Source organism: Eurosta solidaginis, chromosome 1 (assembly GCF_040869045.1).
Source record: "Eurosta solidaginis isolate ZX-2024a chromosome 1, ASM4086904v1, whole genome shotgun sequence".
Taxonomy (NCBI): Eukaryota; Metazoa; Arthropoda; class Insecta; order Diptera; family Tephritidae; genus Eurosta; species Eurosta solidaginis.
The window spans coordinates 325297493-325318481 of NC_090319.1; the positions used below are offsets into that span (position 1 = coordinate 325297493).

General features: G+C 37.3%; 1 protein-coding gene across 5 annotated transcripts in view; it reads right to left on the reverse strand.

Annotated features, from left to right (window-relative positions):
• The window catches only part of LOC137237813 (carboxylic ester hydrolase), a 140238-nt gene that overhangs the window by 73024 nt on the left and 46225 nt on the right, over positions 1-20989 (reverse strand). For 2 of the 5 annotated variants that reach the window (XM_067762017.1, XM_067762016.1), the window contains exon 2: positions 6306-6536. The exons of 1 other annotated variant lie outside the window; for it this stretch is intronic. In XM_067762017.1, the coding sequence (XP_067618118.1) occupies positions 6306-6455 (150 nt within the window). In that variant the 5' untranslated portion in view covers positions 6456-6536. Of the gene's footprint in view, positions 1-6305; positions 6615-20989 lie in introns of all 5 variants that reach the window. 2 more of the 5 variants (XM_067762015.1, XM_067762014.1) reach the window with 2 other exon arrangements.

The window sequence follows — 20989 nt, forward strand, 5'->3', positions numbered from 1 at the left end:
TAGTGACATAAATATACAGTTTTACATGTGTCGTGCGTTGTGAATAGAATTGGTAATGCAACAACTAAAAATAATAATAAGATGCATACAACATACCAAAGTGGCTTTTACAGTAATGGACGCTTAACCGCTCAAACGGGTTTCGCCTTTCAAAAATGCGCGCCAAAAGCTCCTTCGTTTCGGTACCTTGCTGCAAATTGAAGACGATCTCAAATCGTTTTCTATCAAGTTCTTCTAATGCAGTGAAAGCTTCCCTCCCCCGCCGCTTTCAGAGTTGTGTGACGACTCCTGTACTGGCGTATCTTTAACCATTTTCTTAACATCTTCTAGCCAACGTAGCCACTGGGTTTAGTTCGCTGAACCATGCCTATGTTTGCGTAACGCCCATATAACTTATCATTAAACTGCTAATGATACTTGCCACCTCAAACTCGTATAGGTCTATAAATACTTCGAAGTACTTTACTCGTTCGACGGGAAAGGAATTTACTATTCAATTTTCTTTTCAGTATAAATTAGCCACTAGTGATAGAATTAGTTATTTTGTTTCTATTCCAGAAGCCCTTTACTAGTCCGATATTATGGCTGCCAAGAGTATGGGGTTGGTGGTATGGTTGGCAAGATGCCAATGGGGGAACTTTTTCCGGCGGCGTTGTACATGTTTTTGTTTTTTATACCTTTCATGAAAATTAAATGATATATTAACTTCGTCACGAATCCCAAAATTGTAAGTCCTTAAAGGAAAATAGATATATCCACCATTAAGTATACCGAAATAATCAGGATGAAGAGCATGTCCGTCTGTCCGTCTGTCTGTTTGTATGCAAGCTAGTCCCTCAACTTTTGAGATATCTTGATAAAATTTGATGAGCGGGTTATTTAGGTGTCCGATTAGACATTTCTCGGAACCAGCCGGATCGGACCACTACAGGATATATCCTACATACAACCGATTTTTCAGAAAAAGGGGATTTTTGTCATATCTTCCTCAATTTATCAGATTGAAGCTTCAAACTTAACCAAATGCTTTCGTATATTGCACACATTGCTGTCTGAAAAAATGGATGAGATCGGTTGTATATATAGCATATATCCCCCACAACCGATCGTTCAGAAAAGAAACTTTTCGGAATTACTGCCCCATTTTAAGAGATAGAGGCTTCAAATTTCAACGAACACTTACGTTTACGTCATATATTGTTGAAATACGTGATTCGTAGTCATAGATTTTACATGCAGACCACAAAAAATGTGAAACTTTGCATCCTCACACAAAGTGCCCACCTAGTTTTTTAATTTTATATTTATCTTAAAAATCGCTTGTGTATGTATGTCTGTTCACTATATATTTCCTATCTTATACAGCCGATTATTTGGAGATTACGAATGGGATAAGATTATTGTTCAGCCCCATTCATGAAAAGTATGAGGTCCCGTCCTTACTTGTTTTATTTAGAAATGTTTTGAAAACACACAGCTGTAGCCTCCCTTATAAAATATGTTTAGTTCCAGCATCACAAAGCTGCAGCTTGAATTACCTTCTATAGCAGATTTTATCACAGCGCTATTTTCCACAGCCGTTTATGTAGGAATTGCTGCCCTTTATGCAATTAGCCGGCAGTCGGTTTGCCAGGCCTGAAGCTGATTGATATGGTTCAATCAGTCGATCTACGATAGTCTTTTATAAAACGCTTAATAGAGCCTCAAAAGCTTTATCAAGTTCCGCGATAGATGGCGCAGTTTACTTTTATATTTTTATGTTAACACTTGGTGTTGGATATAAGTACGCTTCGGGTGCCGGTGAAGGCGATCAGTTACCACACATCGAGGAGGTTGAATTTCCAACTGCGTTACAAAAGACAACATCATCTTCCTGCCATTAAGACTGAACTTTAACTGGCTGTACAGAACACACGATATCATTCGAGCGAGTATAAAAGCTTAAGGGCTATATTGGAAGCCATTGCGGACGAACGTAAACAGCTGAGAGGTTAACTAGAGTTTATCCCTGCCAGATCGACCGCTTAAGATCAGCCAAAACTTCAGTTAAAGATGATTGAAAAACTGTAGAATAAGTTTAAGCGTACTTTCATTGAAAAACTTAGTTGAACTTGTACTGAAAAAGTAGGCCTTATTGGCACTAGAACTCAACTTAATGAAATTGGATATTGTTAAGAAGTGTAGAGATTGTCTCTGGCATCCATAGGGCATATCATTGCAGCCCTTTTCTGGGTCCACGGGCTATTAAAGTAACGCACTTTATGTAGATAAACCGGGATGATTACGATGCCTCAAGGTCCTTGTTCTCATTTTAGAAAAAAAAGATATAAGCTTTCATCGTAAGCTCCTTTAATTTGTAGAGAGCAACTATGTCTCTAAGTAGAAGAGAAAAGCATGCCCTCTCAAGCTAACCTGACCTTAGCCCACCTGCGTTAAACTTTCCAAGCATTGGTTTTAGGTCATGCGAGTTATGGTAAGGCACTCGTCCACACCTGTAAACAACAAATATCAAGTTTGCATTTTCCTGAACTATCTCTTAAGTAAACGTCAATCGTCATATTTCCTGGACATATCCATCGCATCTCTTGAATGGCAATATCACATTTCAAGTACATTCTCCCGAAGGCTTTGGCGAGTACGATCGATGGTCCTTCGCCGGATGCAGATCCAGTACGTTCCAGTACCAAGCCGTCCCTCTCGGGAACGATTTGTTATGACCACATGCGCCCTTCTAGACCATACCGCTCTCCCACCCCCTAGATCCATTAGGAATTCGATAGGTGGAGTTGACAATTGGGTTGGAGAAGCTATATATTGCGTGGCAACCCCTTGAAAGAGTTGCGCTACACAACCCCTTGAATCTATTTGGTATTTTAGTCGCCTCTTACGACAGGCATACCTACCGCGGGTATATTCTAACCCCCTAACCCCCTGGGCAGTCTTTTGTTCTTCTCTTTTACTTGTATACTAATTTTTCTAAAAGACATTTTCGTCCTTTAAAAAGTTTGTCATTGGTTTGTAAAGTCTAATTAGGTAAAAAAAAGTTACAAGCAAAGCCTGCCGTAAAGTTTTTCACCTCATTTATATCATATTATCTACTAGCAGACCCGGCAGACGTTGCTCTGTAGTTTTTACCTCTTACTTTACCCCTTTTCCTTATCTGTTTATTCACTCTTCCCTCTGTTTTTCTCTTTTACTGCGTCTCTTCCCTGTCGCAGTCCCCGTCCTAGTTCAAGTCTGGGACTGTGACGGTCCCTGCTCAATTTCCCGAAAAAAGTGTCATAAATACAAATCTAGGTAAAGTGCTACTTATATACCAAATTTCAGGCAAATCGAACCGCGAATAGAATTTCTTCGAATAGATCGGTCCTTGGTCCACTTCCCGGAAAGAAACTTCACAGGAACGCTATCCTATCTTCAAGTTGGATCAAACTGCAATTGGTTAAGTAGCTTTGGAGTCCAACGCGGACAAACAACGTGACATGAAATTTATATATATTAAGATTAAAACTGCGGAACAGTTATTTTGGTACTCTCAGAAGGGTTTTGGTCCGTTTTTGGGTACAAAGAAAAATATGTGAGCGGCAGCACTGGTTGCATAGGGAAAATTTTAAATTTATATCACATCTAAGCATATACGAAATGGAGAAATGTTGCATTTACGAAAAGGGTGTAACAGCAGGTATAAAAACAGCCAAATTAACGGGAATGATAACAGCCGAACTAGTTCTATTAGCTAAAGAGTTAATAAATTGAGGATTTTCAAAAATTTTTTTATTGCTATTAATGTATGCTTAGTCTGATTGAGTAAGGATAGAAAAAAATATTGAAATCGGTCAAACCGTTTTTGAGTTAAGCCGACAGCATCTCAGACCCAGAAACCGGACTATATGTTTTCGAAGGATTTTGATGCGATGAATCGAAACTTGGCTCAAAATTGATCTATCAGCTCTGGTTTTCGAGATATCCTAACCTAAAATTGCAAAAAACACCGTTTTTGCCCATATTTGAGGTTATGTAGCCTTACAGATGTTTTCTTTCACCAAAATTCAAGGATGACATCTTTAAACACAAGTCTTCTTCTTTCAAATGGCGTAGAGTTTGCTCAAATATCATTTTTATTCGCTGAGATATCGCATTTTAAAATTTTCATGTTTCTAAATTTTCCTACACCTGAAAATCGATTGAAATAACATAGCCATGATATAGTCGATTACTAATTTTCTTGAATTGAGTCTTATTTTTCTTAAAATTTTGTCTATATTTGAGCAAACTCAACGCCATTTGAAAGAAGAAGTCTTGTATTTAAAGATGCCATCCTTTAATTTTGGTGAAAGAAAACACTTGCAAGGCTACATAAACTCAAATATGGGCAAAAACGGTGTTTTTCGCACTTTTAGGTTAAGATATCTCGAAAACCAGAGTTCATAGAGCAATTATGAGTCCAGATTTGGATTCAGCGCATCATAAGGTTTCTGGGTCTGAATGTTGGTTAAATTTTGTCGGCCTGTATTATTAAAATCGGTGTAGCCGCTTTTCAGCTTTGAACGTACTGACGCATACAAATTCACTTTTATATATGTATATAGATACCCTGCAAAAAAAAAAGCGCGACTAATCCCTAAAGAGACCGCTCCCCGATTAATCTCTTTTGTCTACATTGGCGCATAATTGATCCCCTCTAGTCACTTTTGGGTACAGTTGGGATTAGTGAGGTTGAAATCTATGTACCCCATTTTAAGAAACATAAAAGAGCGGCAAAGGGGTAAGTTAAATAAAAAAGATAATAGGTGATTGATTCGAATTATTTAAGAAAAATGCGAAGCCCTATACCGAACTTAAATGACTTGGGTAAAAGTCTAGTTGAGGAGTCAACTGCCAATACGCGTCAAAAAATATCGGCAGAGGTGTCAGAAGACGCGTATTGACCTCGACAATAATAATCCGTAGGCGGAAAAGAAAAATTGTATCTCTGTCCGGAGATATTTGCAGTTTAAGTTGGCGATTTTTATGTGGTTGTTGTCATGTTGTTTACCACAAAAAAATTGTGAACATAAGTGTTTTGCGCGGACATAGTTTTGGTCTCCAAACCGGTGTTGGACCCACCCATGGTAACTTCTTTATGCAGAAAGTTGTTCTGGGCAAAAATACTCTGAACCCCAACACAGGTTTCGGAGGGACCCTCTGGTCACTTTTCGGTTTTTCGTTAATATCTTTTGAATGTGTTAAAATTTTTATTTTGCGCCTTCGGATTATTAATACTGATGTCAAGACGCGTCGTTTGACACCTCTCTTGATATTTTTGGTAGCGTATTAGTAGTCGACCCCTCAACTAGACTTTTACCATGACTTGAACCATATGTTCCATTATCGTCGACCTACATCTCTTGGAATAAGTTGGTGACTTAATAATTTTTTCTACAAAGATGCATCTAACAATTTTTTGCAAGTTTTAATACTACGTTTAAAATTTACATAACCTCGTACTATACGAAAACTAACTAACTTTTTGATGAGAAAAGAGATAAGTCTTCATTCGTTTCCATATGGGTAAAAATTGGATTGGTCCTATCGTTCCCATTCGTGTACAAATTGGTACAATTAGTTTCTTCATAGGACATGCTCAAACAAAAAGGAACGCTTTAACCCATACAAAGAGATCAAATCTGGCATTAGTCGCACACGCCTTTGCGACTCTTCCCGGACTGTTCCTAGACTAATCGCATTTTTTGCAGGGTATAACCAAAATATATACAAACACAAAATTTTACTAACATGTGTAAACAAAATTTATTTGCCGTTAATATTATTTTTCTGAATTTGAGGCATTGATGTCAGATTTAAGCGGGTAAAGATGCTAATGAAAGATAATAAATCACATCATAATTTTATAGCGACAACTTAGTCACACGGACAGACAAAATATTCAAGAAACTATGTAAACAATGAGGAAGTTATCGAAAAAGTGAAAAAAAACATTATCCAAAAAATTATTAAAAAGCTAAACGATACTTAATCTTTATCGCTTCCGCGCCCTAAAATCACTTAACACCGCACTAAATCCAGGTACATGATTACTCATACTCATTTGGTTGGTGCGGACATAAATATTGTTACTAAATTAAAAACATATTGGTAGACGCGCTCCCATATGACTCATAATTATGAGTACTGCGAAAATTGTTGCGGGGAAGCAATTTTACTTGGCCCATTAAGTTCCTCGAAGGTTAAGGAATAAGTTGGGAATAAATAAATATGTACTTTGTTAAGATAAGATAGTTTACATTTCAATTAAAACGACTTACCTTTAAAGTATTTGATAATTTCCCAGCTCTGGCTAGAGCCGAACTAAAAGTTGATGGTGCAATTGCAATCGATGAGGACTCACGCACAAATATATTACACAATGCAAATAAAAACAATGGCAATAAGGTCACTAAATGTGTTCGCACCATTTTTAACAGAAATTTTCAATTACACTTTTGTAGTATTGCTTTTGTTTTGTAAATATTTGTATTTAATTTAAATAAGTTGTACTAAAAATGCATTCCAGGCGTCAGCACTGTGTCGATTTCAAATTGTAAAAAAAAAAAACACTTTAGCTCATTTGTTCCCTGTTTTGAATAAAGAAAAACCATTTAGACCTACTTTACATATAACGAGATTATCTTCATTTTCGTACTTAACTCCTAATCGTTAATTTTAAACTAGATTTCCCATATAAATTTTTCCATCATAAACACTGTGCAACAGCCGGCTGGGCATTGGACTAAACCCACTTTTTTGTAGAGATTGAGGCTTATGTAGACAAAGTACTATCTCCGTTTTTCGAAGTTAGCCTCCAAAAAATAGATATTGGGTTTCGAGGTTCGAAATTTTACATTTCGAAATTTTAGTTATTTTTTGTTAATGCGTTCAGCAAATTAAAAAAGTAAAAATGTGGTAAAAAGTGAAAATGTGAAAAAAAAAAAAAAAATCAGCGAGACTTCCTACGAACTTAAGTTTAGCACTTTATTGTACTAAAATTATACGGGCTACAAGACTGCATACTCGAAAAACTTCTACATGTTCGTTTGGCCTAGCAATCAACGTTCGAAATTTTATTGCAATAATTTTTGGGAATTTTTGCAATAATTTTTGGAAATTTACAGTTATTTTCCATCTGCAGTAAACATCCTTTGAATTAGTTGACTAACCTGCATTCATTTAGACAGGAATCATTTCAAACGCATTTACCCCGAATTTACAATAAGTAATTTACATTAACCTTAATTATCTCAATTCAACGTCGATGTTACTTAGATCCTTTTGGTTCTAAGCCCTTCATATGTAAACGCGTATATTGTCTATTGAGGATTTATTGTAGATTTGTGCATGTATAAACGTGGTCTTACATCTTTGAATGAAAACAAAGTAGTTGAAGATCGACTTGCAGAGCGGTAAGTCAAATTTTTAGCTCAGGATTAATCTGACATGAGGGCTTATACTCATACATTTTTCAAAAACTTTTTACATTGACTCCGAGCTTAAAAATTAACATGCCGTGCTGCAAGTGTAAACTACTTTTATAGGAGTAAACTTCTACATATTTCGATATATATTTTGAATCACCTTATTATCTACAGCCTGGAGCCAGAGGTAAACGCTTGGTGCGTAGTAATTGAATACAACATCACAACATAACCTAGCTAACGATACAGCTTGGGTTGAAATACTCCAAGTCTCATAAAAACTTTGTTTGGTTCATGGGTCATGCAGGAAGACTATTTCCGCGCTGTCGAAACCTTCATTGAAGTCGGCAAACACTTATCAGGTTTCAAGCTATGTACATTCATAAGGTCGAATAAATTCAAATTCAAATATAGAGGCAGTAGCTGGTCCATCCATATTTGTCACAATCTCATGCCATCTTTTTACTGGACTTTAATGTTTCAATCCTCGACATGTGGTCTGTCGCTAACACGATGCAATCCACTGTTTCAACGAGATTTGAAGTTAGGATGATGGTTCGAGCCTCGGTGAAATTTACAAAACTGCCTAGAAATGGTGAAGTGGAGGCTTTCGAAAGAATAACACCGCAATAAATTAAGATCATTAGTTATTGAAAATTTAACTAAAAAAGTTATCAGTTTTAAAAAAAAAACCGTTGCTCACTTTTTGATAACTAATCGTTAACTTTCCAAGTGGTTATCGATAATTTTTCAAAAAATATTTTAAATTCTTTGATAACAAATCTATAGCGCCGATAGCAAATCGATAACTTTTCGGTGAGAAATCGATAAATTTTCAGTAACAAATCGATAACAAGAAGATAGAAAATCTATAAATTTTCGATAAGGAAGTGGAAACTTTTTAAAACAAATCAATAACTTTTTGATAACAAATCGATGACATGCCAGTTACAAAAACAATAACACGGCAGTAACTTTTATATAAGTAATCGATAATTCATCGATAAGTTTGCGAAAAAATCCATAACTTGTTAACAAATCGGTAACAGGCAGACAGGTTGAAGTGGCCTGGTTGTAGGTGCCACATGTTTGACGTTGAATCCGAACGACAAGCAGCTTTTCATTGCACAATTAAACTCGGAGTGTTTGCCAAACTTTTGATGTTGCTTTATCCGGGACTAGAATCCAGGATCTTCAGAGTGGTAGGCGAAGCATACTATATTGAAAGGTGCACGTGGTGTCTTCAAAATAGGTCTAGAGAGAACAAACAATAACTTATATTGATATGCACCTATCTCACACACTTTGGGATTCTCCTTTTCAAAGATTCTTGACTTTTATTATAGAGTTTAGGTCCTTAGCAATTTGAGAGACTTCGAAACTTAAAATTAGTTTTCATTACGAACCGAGAGTAAAGATTTTTCGTGATTCGAGATTTTTGCTTTTTTTGCATTTCTTTCTCCGATCGTTCAAAATTTGGTACGAAGGAAACGATTTTATATACCTTCTACAATTAAAGTCTTTAAACCAAATAACGATTTTAAAAAACTACTGCAATGCTCAGAAGGCACGAAAATACCCTCAGCGGGTTAGGGGGCTTAAAAATAACCGCGGCAGGTATGCATGTCGTAAGAGGCGACTAAAATACCAAATTGATTCAAGGGATTGTGTAGCGCAACCATTTCAAGGAGTTGCAAGCCCAATATATAGATTCTCCAACCCAATTGTCAACCATGCCTACCAGTGGCCAATTCTGTTTCTTTAAAAGCAGAGGCTCTGGCTACACCAAGTCCCTCATGGATCTAGTGGACGGGAGGGCGGGATGGCCTAGAAGATTGCATGTGGTCATACCAAATCGTTCCCGAGATGGTCGGGCTAGTACCTTAATGGTTCTTGTTACCGCATCGTACCGGATCTGTATCCGGCAAAGGACCATAAACATCCCCAATCCTTCGGGGAGTATTCTTATCGCTACAACAACAACAACATCGTTCGAAATTCAAAAGATTTTCGAATGTTTTTAATGATCTGAGACTAAAATTTTGTTTTCCGTGATGATTCGAGATTTCGGATGGTTGGTAGATCTAAATTCAAAATTTCTTCTCATTGGCAACTCGAGTATTTTTACTTCTTCGAAATTCAAAACTTGTTCTCATTAGCTGTTCGACATTAATTCGAGATTTTTGCCTGTTTAAACATCTAATGATTTTTTGATTTCATTCTTGTACGGAACTAGTATCAGTTAGCGAGAGAAACTCCGGCGAGTAGCCCACACCATCCATATTATGTAATATGAATAGCTTATACTACATAGAACCAACTACAAGTTGGCTTCATAATTTATGCAAATGTTAGCTTCATTATAACCTTAACGACTTTTGAAAGTTGAAGAGCTTACTTGTTGTTGTAAAATAAAAGGTTAATCACTTTGTCTACATAACATTGTAAAGTTGTTAAATTTTTTAAATCATACAAGAAATAAAAAAACAATTTTATTGCGTGCCATGTGTACCGTAAAGAATATTTTTTTTGGCAAATCCAGTATCATGTAATTAACGGTTTATTGTCTGATTGCACCAGTACTATATTCTATGGCCTTGAGTTTACTTACGTACCGTACCTACTTAGCTATAAAAGTGCATATAAGTGTTGTGTTCTGATTAATGTGACTATGTATGAACATTAAACACTTTTTTACCTTAAACAAAGGAATTCAGTCTTTTGATATGTGGTAACCGTTCTAGATTTACTCGACTCAAAAATTTCCACTAAAGATCATAATAATAGAAACTTTAGTTCCCATAAATGTAGATATGAATGAGTTGAGTATGTTGGTGGTTTATTATTAATATAAACGTACGAATAACCTAGAAACTAGCGCTGTTGTTGTTGTATTAACATAAAGACACTCCCCGAATGGGTTTTGTGGAATGTTATCATTGTTGTTCTTTGCCGGATATAGAACCGATACGTTCCAGTAAAAAGCACCATTAAGGTACTCGCCCGACCATCTCGGGAACGATTAACATGACCACACTAAACCTTCTAGGTCATAACGCCCCCCTCCCCACGCTCTACTTCCATGAGGAAATTGGGGTCGCCATAGCCTCTCCTGCTAAATATGGGTATGGTACATTGATATTTGTAACAGGATTCCCCTCGCGTAGGTGAGATTGACAGTTGGGTTGCGGAAGCTTTAAAGCTATAAAGCTTTGTATTACGCTTATCAACCCCTTGAATCCCTAGAGGGGTTTGTAATAACCTAAAGCGATCGAGGTAGATATACCTTGTCATCCCCTCGTAATGATCCGGATCCAGATAAACAATTTTGCATGTAAATACGACAACAACGATTTGGGCCCGATATGTATCTCCTACAGCCGCCGTGGTGTAATGGTATCGTGCTCCGCCTACCACACCGAAGACCCTGGGTTCACGCCCCGGGCAAAGGCAACATCAAAATTTTAAAAACAAGTTTTTTCAATTAGAAGAAGATTTTTCGAAGCGGGCTCGCCCCCCGGCAATGTTTGGCAACCACTCCGAGTGTATTTCTGCTTGAAAAGCTCTCAGTGAAAACTCATCTGCCTTGCAGATGCCGTTTACTTACTTACTTAATTGGCGCTTAACCGTCTAAACGCCGTTTGGATTCGGCATAATACAAGTAGGTCCCGTCCCGCCAATTTGTAGCAAAAATTAAAAGGAGCACGACGCAAATTGGAAAAGAAGCTCGGCCTTAAATCGCTTCGGAGATTATCGCGCCTTTAATTTTTTATTTTTAATAGAAATATTGACAATAAATGTCATTTAATATTTTCAAATATAAAAATAATGCAAATATTGACTCAAATAAGAAATAGGAGTTTTGATGAATAACTACGGTTTTCTTAGGCTAGGAGGTCGAAGACTTGAGTGGCTCTGTTTGACTAGCTTCATTACAAATCATGATTAGTTTTTAGAGAAGTGCTGAAAGCGAGGAACTTGAGGATATTGTTACGGCCCTCAACTTAAATTAAAATTGCGGCTGCATGCTCGCCGATAAATAAACGTCATTCCCAGTATTTTGGGTGTCAATAGTCGGTAGCGTAATGCCTGCACATGGATATCTAATATTTGCTTTGTCCATGCTGTAAATTGTCCACGCTGTAAATACAGTCGCAAATGACTTGGCCAGTGGTAGTGCCAAGTTACTGGAATCTTCGAATAACCGTATGTACATAGTACATATGTATATATGTATGTACACATGTATGTCTTGGCGCCGGAGATGTTTTAGTGACTCATACCTCAATCTCTGGCCAACGTTAACGGGGGATTGTTTTATACAGTCATCGGATTACGGCGACACGATGATAGCTTTGAGCGTCAGTTCAAACTCTGTGACTGAGGTGTGAAGACTTCGACTCTTCATGGCTGGACTCATATTATTCCCAACCCACCCTATGAAGAGCTTGTTCTTTATGAAGACTACTCTGATTGCAACAGCCTGCTTGGATGGCTGGTTAAGCGAGAATACAACTCACATTACGACCTTTGTATATTTACATGTAGCTGCCAGTACGAAAAGAGAACGAGCTTTTTTCGGCATTCTGACGCCGTCATCCAATGGTAAATCTGAGGCATACAACTTCTTGCCATGGCTTGGCCCAGGTAAATGCGGCGAACGCTGCGGCGAGTCGTTAAAATGAAAACATGTCCACGGAGTCGACGGAAGAGATGAAACAGCATTGCCGTTTGTGTCCGGGGCACCAAGTGGCCTGTTCCTTGGTTATTTTGGCTGCTGAAAGACACTATAGACGTTCGGCTTCCGTTACTAACAGGTATTTGGATGAAGCTCTAGCTGTAGCTCTGTTGTGGGCACTCTTTACGAGTGACATACCTCTAGTTCCGATTTCTTTCGTAAATAATATCTTTACATAACCGTTAACATTAACACTTGTTAATCGTAGTCTGTTCCTGTTATGTTTACAGACAAACTCAAGGATCTCCAAATACTTAACGACCAGAGCTCAGTATGGACTCTTGAACATGACACATATGTACACTAATTTTACATATAACAACGTTTTCATAAAAATATGCCAAGACAGGGAGCTAATGCCTTGAGTTCTCTTCCAGCGGGAAGACGGAAAACTGCGTGATATGCAACGAGAAGCTGGTGAGGTGCGTTTCGAAAAACACGCCTTATCTATATCGATCGTTGCAACGATACGGCACCTGATCCACCAGCAAACACCGTTCACATGACATCACGGCATATCTTCAGTTCTCTTCAAAGCGCTTGGTGAGCTTGATACGGTGTCGCGAGGGTATTGCGGGCACTAGGGATTCAATATTTCATAACTCCCTCACTTGTTGCCGCCGTGGTAGACTATGGTTTGTTTGGCGTAAAATTTAGTAGTATTTGTTCAAAAAATTTATATTGCAAACTTTCACTAATATTGCTAAATATAGTGAATAAAACAAATGAGGAAATCTGAGCATTTTGTTATAACTTTCATTTTGCTTGAGTTGGCCGTTTTTTTGCTGAAGTATGATATAAATATAAGTAATTTTTAGGGATTTGGAATCATCCTTCTATTTATTTTTATTTAAGTAAAAAGTGGGGTTAGCAGTTTTTACCACGGAGTCAACATTGGGCGCCTTCAACGAACACAAGCGTTGAGCAATCATTGAGTGCTCATATTCTAAACGCATTGTTGAGTATTTTTGATCCACTCAACGGTTGAATTTTGACGTCAAATTACTTAGCATACATTTTTTTTTCGTTATATTCGCTCATTTAAGGATAATTATTTCATTTGACAGTTGGCTCAACTCGCTGTTCAGAGAACAAATTTTCTATCACTCAACTTACGGAAACATGTTTGCAACGTAGCAACAAAAATACTGTTCGCTGAAAGCGCCCATTGTATTGATTTTGAAATCCATCTTAATGCAAACAATAAAGGAAAGTTGGCGTCAAATGCCCGACTTCACACAAATTCGACTTTATATTTTATTACAACTCTTTTGTTTAACATTTTTTCCGCCTTTTATGCATATGCGACTACCCCATTGTACTTAATGGTTTTGCTCACTTCCTTTATTCACAAACAAGTATGGTATTTATCAAGAGAAAACAAATATAATATATCTTACGAGATATTTATGTCAATAATAGTAAATATATATATAGCTACAAGTATAAAAAAATAAAAAAATAAATGTAAGGCGCGATAACCTCCGAAGAGATCTAAGGCCGAGCTTCTCTTCCAATTTGCGTCGTGCTCCTCTTGATTTTTCCCTACAAATTGGCCGGACGGGACCTACATGTTTTATGCCGACTCCGAACGGCATCTGCAAGGCAGATGAGTTTTCACTGAGAGCTTTTCATGGCAGAAATACAATCGGAGCGCTTGCCAGACACTGCCGAGGGGCGACCCCGCTTAGAAAAATTTTCTTCTAATTGAAAAATCTTATTTCTAAAATTTTGATGTTGCTTTGCCCGGGAGTTGAACCCAGGGCATACGGTGTGATAGGCGGAGCACGCTACCATCACACCACGGTGGCCGCCTAGCTACAAGTATATACCCTGTAAAAAATTGTGCGACTACTCGCGTGGTCCCCGAGTAGTTCCTTTTCTCAAGAGCCAAGTATCTGAGCTCGCCTAATGGTTGAAGTTATACCATAAAATAAGTAATTATATCCGAAACATATATACACCAAATAAGAGTGTGCATCCCAAAACGCAACAATGGTATGAAACCGAATTCAAAATTGTAAAACACTTTGACGTGTTGCTTAGTACAAAGTACGAAATTTGAATTATATATTGAAATGTGAGAAAATAGTGAAATTTAAGAAAATTGTAAAGGTTTTCAGCATTTCTGGGGATTCGAATAGAATCTTTGCTGTCTGGAGCCCAGTTGGAAATTTTTTCCAATTACTTTGGTACCATTCTGAATCAAAGTTGGAACACACATCGATGTCTGTTTGATAACATTCGGAGTCATTTCGGATCTACTTTGGGAATATTTCGGAATTGCTTTCGGATTTACATTTGGACTTTTTCGTAATCACGCCGAGAAGGAATAGTTTAGAACCATTCGGGTATAATTTAGAGACTTTTTGAAAAGAGGTTCATCGGCTTCTAATCGGTAGCAAGCCATATAAACGAGTTATAGTTTTGTTATCGTCTTGTTATTGACAACGAAATTATCGACAAGTTACCGGTTTACTATCGAAGAGTTCTCGATTTTATATTTTTGATAACAAACCGCTGAGTCGTCGATTACGTATATTATACCGCAAATATTTCGATAACAAACCAATTACTCGTCGATAGCGAATCGGTAACTTTTCGATAGAAAAAGGATAACTTTGCAATAACATAACTATAACTTTTCGATATTAAATCGTCGATAAAAACCGATAACTCATACATAATGTTTGCAATAAATAACACATTTTGTAACACTTCGATTACAAGTCGACCACTCGTCTATACCTCGTTGATAACACATCGATAACAAATAGATAACATACCGATAACTATAACTTTTCGATATTAAATCGTCGATAAAAACCGATAACTCATACATAATGTTTGCAATCAATAACACATTTTGTAACACTTCGATTAGAAGTCGACCACTCGTCTATACCTCGTTGATAACACATCGATAACAAATAGATAACATACCGATTACTCATAAAAAATCGAAAAAAAAGCTAATAATCCGTCGTGAGAGTAACCAATATCGTGCCATTAAAAACTACCGTAATTATAACCTTTGCCTAAAGTCTAGTCCGTACTAACCGAAGTCGGAACAGTAGCCATAAATGTAACTCTAACAATAGCCCTTTCTTATCTATTCCCTTTTCTATCCCCTTCTCTTATCCGTTTTTCCTTATTATTTTATATCTTTTCTTTTTTATGTCTCTTAGTATTTAGTTGCACTTATACTAATTTAAAAAAGTGGTAACGAGTAATTCGTAACTGGTAAAGTCATTAGAAAATGTGGAAAGCTCTGTTTCACAAGAGCAGCGCAGCTCACACGAGGCTATTTATAATTTTTCACCTGGAACCACTGCATGTGCTTGTGCAGCGTTGCGCTGAAAAAGGAAGTCTTGCACTTAGAGCAAAGGACACAGAATATAGAATATCCTTCGAGGGCGGAATGGTAGGAGAGCTTATGCAGCGGTAGAAAAATTACTGTGTAAAAACCTCTCTTGAATGGAGACGGGAACTAAGGATAGGTTATAGAGTTACACCGATGAACGATGTTTGGGATGTCTTAAAGAAATCAGAGTCCTCTTTGGCTAAATTGGCAATAATTGTCGAGCAAGTAAATGTCGAGCCTCATTTGCGCTCATGGAGCATCCCTTTACTGGGTCTTCAGACACGAAAATCTGAAAGAAAACTAAATTGAAGGAGATGATAACGGAAAGTCCGAAATGGACATAAGGGAATCACTAAGCTCTGTACGACCACTAAGATTTATTACATGAGAAAAATTGAGCAGCATAGTGCTAGGCAACAAACTACCTTCGAACGATTTCGAGGTATCAAAGGCCCAATGTACATGTTGAGAAAGGAAAATAACGAGCTTCCTTCTGAAATTAACAAATCTGAATAAGGTACTGTTGAAGAGAATAGTTTTATAACAGAAGTCTTAATATTCAATTGGGTTCATTCCTTAGGTTTTCAAACCAATTTCGGACAAATTTAGTATATTTTATTTATTTAGGCCTTTATTGACTCAGCTGTTCATCCTACATATGAAGCTAGGCAGGATACGTACGAAAGTCAACACAGTTCATTCCGCTATGCCGCCGATAGTTCGACAATGGCGTATACCAACGAGTTTCCTCTAGAGAGGAGTCAATTCATCACATTCTTTTCGGATGACTGGAATTGCATGGATCCTTCGGTTATACTTCGTAAGTTCATATGGAAATAAACAAGGAAAAATATAGTTGGGCGAATATTCTTTCACCGAGCAAACTCACTGAAAGAGTTCACAATGGAATAAATTTTGGAGAGTGGAAGTGTGGAAAATGACTGTGGCGATTTAGTCGCCACTACCTCGTATGCGCATTTCTCTGCACTACGTTTCAGCGTGCATCAATTTCGTCATTACAATAAAAGTCATCTTCCTCACAGCAGTCCAACAATCTATTTGTCCGCATATTTGTGGAACAAAATTCCTAATGGAAGGCTCCTCTCCAAAAATTCTGTGTACAGACAGTCGTTCGCTGTGTAAACGAGAGCAGTGAAACATTACATGTTATGCGATTTCCAATTCGGAGGGACAGTGTGGACAGAAAGGATCCTCGCATATCCCACGCTTATGTAGATATCCCTTGAAGCCGCCATGCCCGCTCAATATCTGTGTGAGGTGGTAATTTAGTTCGCCGTGTTTTCGCTCGTACCATTCCGCTATATTCCGGACTAGCATGAAAGTCCAGCGCCCTTTTCTCGAATCTTCCCACCGTTCTTGCCACCTAACTATTGTTCGTGACCTTGCGCTTTTCTTAGCATCTTCAGATGGTCGGCTGTTTCCAATGCCATACAGGTCGGCCATTTCACCTGAGAATAGATCTACTGCGATTTTCCTGGATAAAACATGGATCGCGTCGTCGGACACCGTCCGATATGCGCATGCTATTCGTATAGCAGTAATGCGGTAGACTGATAATATATCTTTTTGGTGGACCATTTTGGATCCGTGCCATACTGGTGCTGCATATAACATTATAGAGCTGGTTACGTTGGATAATAGCTGACGGGTAGCCTTAAACTTAATAGATTCGTCATACCGTATTAATAGATGTTTACAACTGTACTGAATATATTGTGACGAATATTAGTAACACTAAGGGATACTATCATCTCTAAGCCAATACTAAGCAGTCACTTGTATCTATATCAAGCGTAGGCAGATTTGTAAATGCAAGTGTATAGGTAAGTGGGAGCGCATTGATCACGCGAACCAATTTGTTTTCATCTCAGTTACTTGTTAGACATCAAATAACAAAGACTTCTATTTTTTTGATGCGCAGTGTGCAAAGCGAACAATTTTCTATGTTAACCAAAAAAATTTTACGTACGTTCATGCATTTTTTTAACATTCGCTGCGCAAACATGCGATAGAAACACATGATGTTGCTACGCCACTTGTTCAGCGACGACTAAATCATTTGGTAAGCAAACTGTCTGTGTGAAGAGCGTAACCTGTTTGTCTGATCAATTGATCTATGAAACGCCGATGTCTGATCTACATAAACAAATCAATCATTATGTCTACACATATGTACATACAGCAGCGGAGAGTTACTCACAAAAGTATGCAATCATCAGCAAAATAGTTCTCACACATACACATGCATATATCTGAGATATTCACAAAAGTATGCAATCATCGCGCATATTGCTATGTGAGAAGCTATAAACGTGCATCTGTAGTTTATAGCTGGTGGGTTTATAGCAGGTAAACAAGTAGTAAATTCTAGAAATGCCTAGAAATATGCAAACGAGGAAACCGAAGAGTATAAAAGCAGCACCAGCTGAGGCATGGGCAATCATCAGTTTGATTTAAGCAAGCTATTGGTTGTGAAGTACCAGTGTTATTGGAAGTACTTTAATAAAGGCCGTTTTGCATTATTGAATATTAGAGTTATTTATTCAATAGTATAGCGATACGAACGTTAGTAGAAGGTGGAAAATAAGCGGAGTTTTACTAAATTCGTAACAATATGGAAGTATTTCCTGCAGGGAGTATTCACTGCACACATGCAAATTTACATATCAGCTTAGCTGTGAGTTTATTAATTTTTATTTTGTATCGGTCAGCTTTTCAATTCAACGAAAGTATGGGGCAAGTAAAATGCACCAAATGAAGGCAAACAAAAGAGAGTAGAGTTCTCTTATGGCAATGATATGGTAATACTTGCATTTTCAACGAAAGTGTTATGAAAATCGTCGCTATCTGTGTGGTTGGTGGCCAGCAGGGGGAGACTGCTCAGTTGTTAAAACACAATCGGTTACAAAAATTAACACACAAACCTGCCCACACTAACACACTTGCACCTATAAGTGGTTCTGCCAAATTTTCTCTCCCTACTTTATATTCGGTCGTTTGCCTCAGCATCACTTTAGTCAGCTTCCTTATTTTGGTATGCATGGTTTTCTGCATGTTGTGAGCTAAGCTTTTTATTATTATAACTTTTTTTATTGGAGAGATTAGGTATCATTACATTTGAATAAGTGCATTGTTTTTGTAATTGAATAGCATGAAAATCTTGTTTGGTAAACTAGCTTCAATGTTGTACCTTAGCTTTATACTGGCACTAGAGTTCATGGGGAAGGCAAGACATAACTACAGTTAGCTGATTAGCATACATAATCCCAATAAGCACAAATACCGAGGAAGATTGAATTTTGCCGTTAGAAATTTAACAAGAATTTGCACTATGGCATTTTCCAAAACAGAATAGCCTTTTGGGCTAAAATCTCGTATCCAATGAGACCGAATCTCGAAGTTTGAACAATTTGACGGAGTAAAAACACTTGAATTGCGAAAAGCAAAAATTTCAAATAGCCAATGAAAACCAATGTCGTATTTTGAACAACCCAAAGAAGTAAAAATTTTCGATTTTTTAAAAAACTCTGAAAGATCCACGACAGCGAATACAGTCGACAGCTAAAGTTTTTAATTGCAAAAGCGACCAAATTTCGAGCAACTCGAGAACACTAAAATTCACTAATTGCCAGAGATTCAAACTCATAATTTTTCAATGTGGGAAAGTAAAATTATTCGAATTTTTAAAGAGAAAAAATTTTGAGTCTCCATTCGCGACTCATCCTGAATCTCGAAAGACCCGAGAAAGTGAAAACGCTCTAGTTCTTAAGTAGCTAAAAAATAAGTAAAAATATTTTTGTTGCCACAAGGTCGGGAAGGCGAAAATGTTTGGAAAAAGCAAAATTATTCGATCGGAAAAGGAATCAAATTTCAAATTATCTAAATGTTTAAAACCCCGAGAACAGATTTTGATATTCGAAATCTTCAAAAAGTAAGAATATTCGAAAATATTTCGAATTTCGAACTATCGGGAAAAGCAAATATACTCGATTTGCCAAATACCCAAAATTCCAATCGCCCTCAAGACTACATTTTTATTTTCGAAGAAGCAACAATACTCGAATAGCCAATGAAAAAACTTAACAACAACTAAGGCATGACGTGGCTGAATGCGTTCGTAACACTTCAACCATCGTAGGAGTGCGGCTTCAAATGCCACTCCCGGGCGAAAAGGCTTTGAAGAGATTTACAAGGTATAATCGAAACAACTGTCGCCTAATTTTTCCCAAATCATTAAATAAATTATAAAATTAAAAATTGCTTCAAATAAATATTTTCAAACATTTAAAGCAATAAGGATAATCCCTGCTTAAAGCTCATATGAAAAACTTAAAGCTTTGAATTCGGATAAGAACGAAATGAGAAGACATTTTGAAAATCGAAACTCCGATAATCGTAATTAGTCAAAAATATTTCGAATTTCGAACGATCGAAGATAAGGTAAGATTGAAAAGGAGCTAAAACGTTGAATTGCCAATAAGACCAAATTTCACATTTTGAAGAAGCAAAAATACTTTGTGGGCCATTGCGAACAAATTTAGCATTTCTAACTACTTACTAAAGATCTAAAATCTCGAATAGCCAATAAGAACAAATATTGAATTTCAAAATCTCCAAAAACTAAAAAAGGATAAAATTTTCGATTCGCTATTGATAAATAATCTTGAATCAAAAGAAAACAAGTAAGGAAGGTTAAGTTCGGGTGTAACCGAACATTACATACTCAGTTGAGAGCTATGGTGACAACATAAGGGAAAATAACCATGTAGGAAAATGAACCGAGGGAAACCGTGGAATGTGTTTGTATGACATGTGTATCAAATTAAAGACATTAAAGAGTATTTTATGAGGGAGTGGGCCATAGTTCTATAGGTGGTCGCCATTTAGGGATATATCAATAAAGGTGGATCAGGGTTGACTCTAGAATGCGTTTGTACGATATGGGTATCAAATGAAAGGTGTTAATGAGTATTTTAAAAGGGAGTAATCCTTAGTTCCATAGGTGGACGCCGTTTCGAGATATCGCCACAAAGGTGGACCAGGGGTGACCCTAGAATTTGTTTGTACAATATGGGCATCAAAAAAAAGGTGCTAATGAGTATTTTAAAAGGGAGTGGTGGTAGTTGTATAGGTGGTCGCCTTTTCGAGATATCGCCATAAAGGTGGACCAGGGGTGACTCTAGCATACGTTTGTACAATATTGGTATCAAACGAAAGGTGTTAATGAGTATTTTAAAAGGGAGTGGGCCTTAGTTCTATAGGTGGACGCCTTTTCGAGATATCGCCATAAAGGTGGACCAGGGGTGACTCTAGAATGCGTTTGTACAATATGGGTATCAAACGAAAGGTGTTAATGAGTATTTTAAAAGGGAGTGGGCCTTAGTTCTATAGGTGGACGCCGTTTCGAAATATCGC